We start from the raw sequence: 7,119 nt of genomic DNA on the forward strand, positions 1-7,119 counted from the left end.
AGAGAAAGAAAATGATATTTTGTTACTGCGTATGCTTTATGTGACGAAACTTCATTAATATGCAGATGATTTCTAACTACACATGAGCTTTACCAATATGTATACTTAACCCCTTAAGAGAAATCACTGCTTTTACAAACAGACCAAGGGTTATTTTATGCAGCAAGCTGACAGAGGACCTGGCTGTTTTTTGTTTTTTAAAGTGAACTAGAAGACTTTATACGTCTTTCGTTTTGTTGTACCTGGAGTGTATTTTGCAGATTGAAACAAAGTTCAGGTGGGCTATAAAAGAACCTTTAAATATATAGTCAATACTTTTCATTACTACTTCTAAAACATCTGAGATGAAAGGTATCCAAGTTCTGATGGTGCCCCATGGCCAACCAGTACTGCGTGGAGCCTACCGATCCAGGTACTGTATTCTCCTGCGAAGGAAACGTTGAGGAGGCCACATATTTTGGTTATGTGTGATGTAAGCCAAAGCCATGTGGTGTATATATAACATGAATGGACAACAGTCGAAGTAAACAAACACCCAAAAAGAAAGCAGAAACACTCAGAAATGTATCACCAAAAGTGGTTTATTAATTTACTAGGAACAGAGAGAACGATGACACCCGTATTCAGATATAAAGGAAAGCTTATTTAGTAACTTCATCAAGTTTTGGTTCTGAAAGAAAAAAAAAACAAAACAAAACTGAGTACTATATAACGTCTATAAATTAACATGTGTCCTACTCTATGATATGACAATACATAAGTGGAGCGGCCAGTCGTTTGGCCCAAGCATATGGCTTTAATTATTACTGTTTGACTGCAGCTGATGTTGGGGATTTTGGTTTTGCTGGCAGCAATGAAATGAGGGGAAGCATGAGAGCATAGGCAATATAACTAAAAGTGACCCAGTAGTACCATAAGCAAGACAGCAACAACCATCTATAATAGTTACTTTATCTTGCCTTCACCTCATACTGACACATTCTAGCAATCTAAAACAGATGTAATAAATGCCCAGAATATTATTACTGCATTGTGAGCACTTCAATTCTGTGAAGAGAAACTTAGCACCTCACTCCTTCTCTACTCCCCATACTTTCCATGTGTTTAGGGAAGGCAGGAGGTTTTCTGAAATATTTTATGGGACAGGCCTGCAACATACCCTGGGAACAAGGAAGTTAGAAAAAATCTAGAAAGAGTAAAAGCTACAAATCATGGAAAGCCACGAGAGACCTGAGCGGGTCCCCAGCTAACCCAGGATTCCCGTCTATGTCAGAGAATAAAAATACCAGGGTTCATTGAAGAGATTGTTTCAGCTATACAATGCCAATGTTCTACCACCTGCACCCCAGTGTCAATAAAAAAGTTTATAATGAATGACAGCACAAATCATACCAACCTTCAAATTTGAAGTCTGGGAACTTCTCCAAATCTCCTCCACCAAATAACCTCTGCAGTTTGCTGACGTCTTCATGGAGGTCCTTCTGGTACTCAGGACCAGCATCAACTGCACCTCCACTTGCCCTTTAACAAAGCATATTATCAATTTAATTTAAATAAATCCAAACATTAGGTTACATGTTAAAAACCCGATCTCAAAGTACATCTGCAATAAGGTAAATTAAATGAGAATACAGTGATCTACAAAAACCAAGGGGAATACACTTTTCATAGCTCAGTAACTCTGTATATTGAAATCTGGACCATAAAGATCATTGAATTTCATACTGCTCTACTGCATAACCCCAGGCACGACCACAACAATCTCAGACAGCTATAGGTAATGGCCCATTGTGTGTTAAGATTCCCATATGGGGGCCGGCCACAACAATCCCTGATAGCTATAGGTAATGTTCTAATGAGCCTCATATGGGGGATTAAGTGCTTTAAAGTTTCTGGACAGCTGTCATGCATTTCAAAAGCTTTCTGTACACAGTGCTTTTCAGTCTAATGCTTACAAAGACCAGTGAATTTGCTTGAAAGCTGATGTCTGTGCATATTCCTGCCTCTCACAAATCAATCCCAGCATGCAATAGGTTCATTTCAGGACAGAATAACACATAATCTCCACCTCTTAGATTGTAAAATCTTCTGGACAGGGTCCTCTTCTGCTCCTCTGTCACTGTCTGTATCTGTCATTTGCAACCCCTATTTAACGTACAGCGCTGCATAAAAGGTTGGCGCTATATAAATACTGTTTATTAATAATATTAATAATAATTATGAGGAAAAAAAGAGGAAACTGGCCCTTTTTCTTTAAGTAGTAATTATTGCACAGACCAACCTCAATCAGTATGGTTATTTACTGTATGCACATCATTTTATCCATTTTCTAAGAGGTATGAAACCAGAAATACTTGCCTCCTCATCAACGCTGTCCTTGAAGGTTTTTTTTTTTAATTTTTTTCCCCATAAGAGACTGAGGACAGTGTTATCCCCAGCCCCTCCTGTCTGGGTGCACCATATTATGAAAACATATTATGACATATTATGAAAACTGTACATATTATGAAAACTGTACATTAAATAGGGGATGCAAATGACAGATACAGACAGTGACACAGGAGAAGGAGAGGACCCTGCCACAAAGAGCTTACAATCTATAAGGTGGGGGAAGCAACACACAACAGGAGGGGAGATATGGAATGGTGGGTAAGTAGTAAGGGTTTAGGAGACAGAAGACGACGGGTAGGCGAGTTTGGAAAAATGGGTTTTGAGTGCTCCTTTAAATGTGCAGAAAGTAGGAGCAAGCCGATCAGGATGAGAAAGACTACTCCAGAGAGTCAGGGCGGCTCCAGAAAAGTCTTGGAGCCGTGCGTGTGATGAGGTTATCAATAAGAAGGACTGATCATTTTGAAAAGAAAGATAAACTTACTGATCACACTTGTCCTTTAAATGTTCCCCCCCACCCGATAGTGACTGTCATTTATGACCTTTACCAGCACTGCGCTGCCTTTGAGGACAGAGATCAGGGCAACAACTACAAGAAAAAACAGATTGAGCATGCAGATTCCTGGTAGTAGCTGGGCATAATCTGGGACTCCCTAATGGAAAGGTACAATAGAGTTCCAGGTAAGTATTTTACTAGATGGCTGCCATTACCAAGGATTGGCCTTATGACCACTATTATCAATTACCTTGCTTTCTAAAGAATCATTGTAGCAAACACTGGGAGAATACTCACTTGCTCTTTGTTCTATAATCCCTTATCTTATCCACAAACAGTTTCTGAATGGGGTCAAGCTCCTTGGTCTTGTTGAATGCAATGGCTGTCAGTCCGATGTTTCTTCTTAGTTGAACAGAGATTGTAGAGCGGAAGACAGAGGACAAGCGGAAGAGATGCTGAAGAACCATGATGTCACTACGATTCACCTAGAAAACAGAAGATCCTTGAGAAGAGAAACAGAGGGAACTCATCCGTAATCCTCAAAGGGGACATTAACTCTATTATTTTAGGTTTTGGAAAAGGTTGCACCCCAGTCTTTAAGATCTCAGCAACCTTTATCAGTCCATATGGTTTCTGACATTTATTTTAGAAAAGTTAAGCAAAATTTCCAATCAACTAGATTGAATTTTTTGATATTTTAACCAACTACTTACAGTATTGCCAGACTTGTGGCGTCTGGTCTTCTAGTTCTTAACCTCCTTAGTGCTATGTATATTAAGTATATTTAAGCGTAAAAGCGGTACATTTAAAAATATTTATCATTTTAAATTTCCCACCTGGTCCAGCCCCCCAGCCTCAGGCTCGCACGCAGATGCCCGGCCGACATCCCCTGGCCTTGCATCCCCAACCTTCACATGCTGGGGACGCAGATGCCAGGCACTGCTTACCAGGTAAACTCCCTGGCAATTCCACCCCGAGTGTGGCTCAGGATTACTGCTTTTGGTACTGAAAATTAACCCCGAGCCACACTCGGGATTACCGCCAGGAAGGTTAAGTAAGGATGTGAGAAAAGAAATGCAAAAAGTAACAATAGCTTACAACTGTGACCAATATTCCCAGGTCTGTGGATCAACCTACAGCAGTCTTTCTTAAAATAACTTTCCAGTCTTCAGGGAACCCCTCCTATAATTACTATATGCAGAGCTCGCAGTACATTAGTGTGGTAGTCAGTGGGAAGAATGTCACCCCTACAGATAGCCGGTGTCAGATATACTGATCTGAGAGGCGCAAACTGCTCATGGGACCCCTAGCAACCTCTGGAGGTACCCTGGCTAAGAAACACTGCATACATGGTTCTTGTAATTCATTTTACGGAAGCAGAATATCCAATCCCTTAATTGCATTTTTGAATATTTTAACTTGTCGCTTACAGCATTATTAGACCTGTGGAGTCTTTTAATAAAAAAAAAAAAAAAAAATGCAAACATTATTGAAGAGTTACAATTAGATGCAGAAGGTAATAATAGCATCTGATGAGAAGACCCGACCCCTTCCTCCTCCCCAGTTTGCTGAACCCAGAAGAACCATAGCCAAGGCAGGCAATATGAAAAATGTAATATATCATTTATATATTATGTGGGCACCACAGTGGCTCAGTGGTTAGCACTCTGCTCTTTGCAGCGCTGGGTCCCAGATTCGAATCCATGCCAGGACACTATGTGCATGGAGTTTGCATGTGTGTCTGGGCGGGTTTCCTCCAACATTCCAAAAACATGCAGTTATGTTAATTAGCTCCCCTCAAAAAGAAATCAACCTTAGACTACATTAATGACATATGACTATGGTAGGGACATTAGATTGTGAGCCCCTTTGAGGGACAGCTAGTGACATGACTATGGACTTTGTACAGCGCTGCATAATATGATGGCGCTATAAAAATCCTATGTAATAATAATATTAATGAAATGTAATCAGTGCAGGGTAGGAGAAAGGGTTTTGTCCGCACATAAGTTTCAATGATACAAAGTGCACCTGGCACCCAGAGACCGGACACACAGGGGTGACATCTACACAGAGGGCACATGGGGGTGGGTGAGGCATCTGCAGGGGGTGGGGGCATTTGTGGAACATAGCAGGGGCAGATTCCATACAAAAGGGTAATTAGAGGAATGGGGCCTTACAATCACCCCTATAGCCTTCCTGCAGTGCTGGGCACAGACTATATAATGTAAGGTGAGCAAATATTATTAATAAAAAGGATTTATATAGAGCCAACATATTACTCAGCGCTGTACATTAAATAGGGGTTGCAAATGACAGACAGTGACACAGGAGGAGGAGAGGACCCTGTTCTGAAGAGCTTACAATCTAGGAGGTGGGGGAACATCATACAATAGGAGGGGGGATGGGTGTGTATGACAGGATTCTCCCCCGGGCCCATTCACATACAGTGACAGCTGCCCGGTGACTGATAACTATGGCTGCCTCGCCGCACACTAATCTCTGATACATAGAATAAACCCGTACTGAGGCCACCATTGTGAGGCAATACTATAAGGAAGAGAGCAGCCCATGTATCCCGGCATTTCCCCGGTCACCGGCTCCTCGCCACTCACCTCTCCCTGGACGTGAAGAATCGGTCACCTTGCTGTCCTATCACCGCCTGCAGCACGCTGATGACGCTCGACGTAAGACACGCAAAGCAGAGCACCGCCCACGTGACCTTGAAGGGAGGGTCAGCTGGTTTGCGACTGACTCACGTGATATAGGTCATTTCTCTACATACTGTAACATTGCTTTTAATCTTTATTGACAATAAAGAGAACCTGTCGTGTGCCAGCAGAAAAAAAATAATAATTAATAATAAATAAAGTGTATAGATAGGCACAACATATGATATTGATATGAAATGTTTAATGCAGTCTTTGGAAGAGTCACCTTTTCTGTCCTGATGACTGTTGTGATGGTAAATCCTTCCTATTGTGTGAGACTTCCCCCACCTCCTAGATTGTAAGCTCTTCGGGGCAGCGTTCTCTACGCCTCTCCTGGAGCTGCCCGGACTGTCTGGAATGGACTTCCTTGTCCTATTCGGCTTGCTCCTACTTCTGCTCATTTAAAGTAAACTCAAACCTCACCCAAAACAAAAAAAAATCCACTTACCTTCAATCCTACAGCGCAGTCAATCGATCCTAAGGTGTCTTCCATCAAGTCCCGCGTTCCGGCATTCATCTTGGGGCTGGCACCATGGGGGCCGCCATCTTCTTCCTGGTTCTTCTTCCTATGCCACCCGACCCAGGCTTATAATTGTAGGCTTATAATTCTTAGGCATAACTCACCCAAATATGTCCTATATTTAATAAATTAAATAATACACTTTAAATAAAAAAAACAAAAATCTGTTAAAAAAAAAGTGAAACATCTAACTGTACAGTAGCATGTAATATATATATCTATATATATATATATATATATATATATATATATATATATATATATTATATAAGGATTTATTTGTTTTGGACTCAATACAGTTATTGTTTATTGGATCCAATACAAAGTTATTTGAATTTCCTGCCACGCCTCCCGCACGAACCAGCACATGCACTGACGTCACCGGGAAACCCCGGAGAACGTCTCTCCACACGCCAGGAAAAGATCGAAAAAGGACGCCGCCAGAGGACCTGCAGGATGAGAAGGATGCCAGGGGACGCCAAAGAAACAAGGTAAGTGGTTTATTTTTTTGTTTTTTAGCAACCCTGAGTGTGACTCGGGATTACCACTTTTGACATAGAAAATCCACCCCGAGTCACACTCGGGATTACCAATTGGGGGGTTAATTGCCTAGGTAATCGAGAATTAGGAGGGGGTGCTGCACCCTTTAAAATAATTAAAAAAAAATTAAAAAAGATGTTTCACTTAATAAAAAAACAAATAGAACTTTTACCTTACATAAAAGGGTTGTCTGTAAAGTGAAAAGAACCCTTAAAACCCATCTTTTCAAACTCACCTATCCGTCTTCTTCTGTCTCCTAAAACCTCACTACTTCCACCACTCCATATCCCCTCCTATTGTAATATACTTCCCCCTCCTCCTAGATCGTAAGCTCTTCCAGGCAGGATCCTCTCCTGAGTCACTGTCTATATCTGTCTGTCATTTGCAACCCCTATTTAATGTACAGCGCTGCGTAATATGTTGGCGCCATATAAATCTTGGTTAATAATATTAATAGTAAATAA

The 7,119-nt window shown here is 41.2% G+C and overlaps 1 protein-coding gene across 1 annotated transcript; it reads right to left on the minus strand.

Moving 5' to 3' along the window:
- Positions 1–563: 563 nt before the first annotated feature.
- Positions 564–5,646, minus strand: ATP5PF (ATP synthase peripheral stalk subunit F6). Its single transcript, XM_072397957.1, has 4 exons — positions 5,500–5,646; positions 3,182–3,369; positions 1,397–1,521; positions 564–670 (listed from the first exon to the last, which is right to left on the minus strand). The coding sequence occupies exons 2-4, from the start codon at positions 3,349–3,351 to the stop codon at positions 642–644; spliced, it is 324 nt and encodes a 107-aa protein (XP_072254058.1). The 5' UTR covers positions 3,352–3,369; positions 5,500–5,646; the 3' UTR covers positions 564–641.
- Between the last annotated feature and the right edge of the window lie 1,473 nt (positions 5,647–7,119).

Source organism: Pyxicephalus adspersus, chromosome 1, assembly GCF_032062135.1.
Source record: "Pyxicephalus adspersus chromosome 1, UCB_Pads_2.0, whole genome shotgun sequence".
NCBI lineage: Eukaryota > Metazoa > Chordata > Amphibia > Anura > Pyxicephalidae > Pyxicephalus > Pyxicephalus adspersus.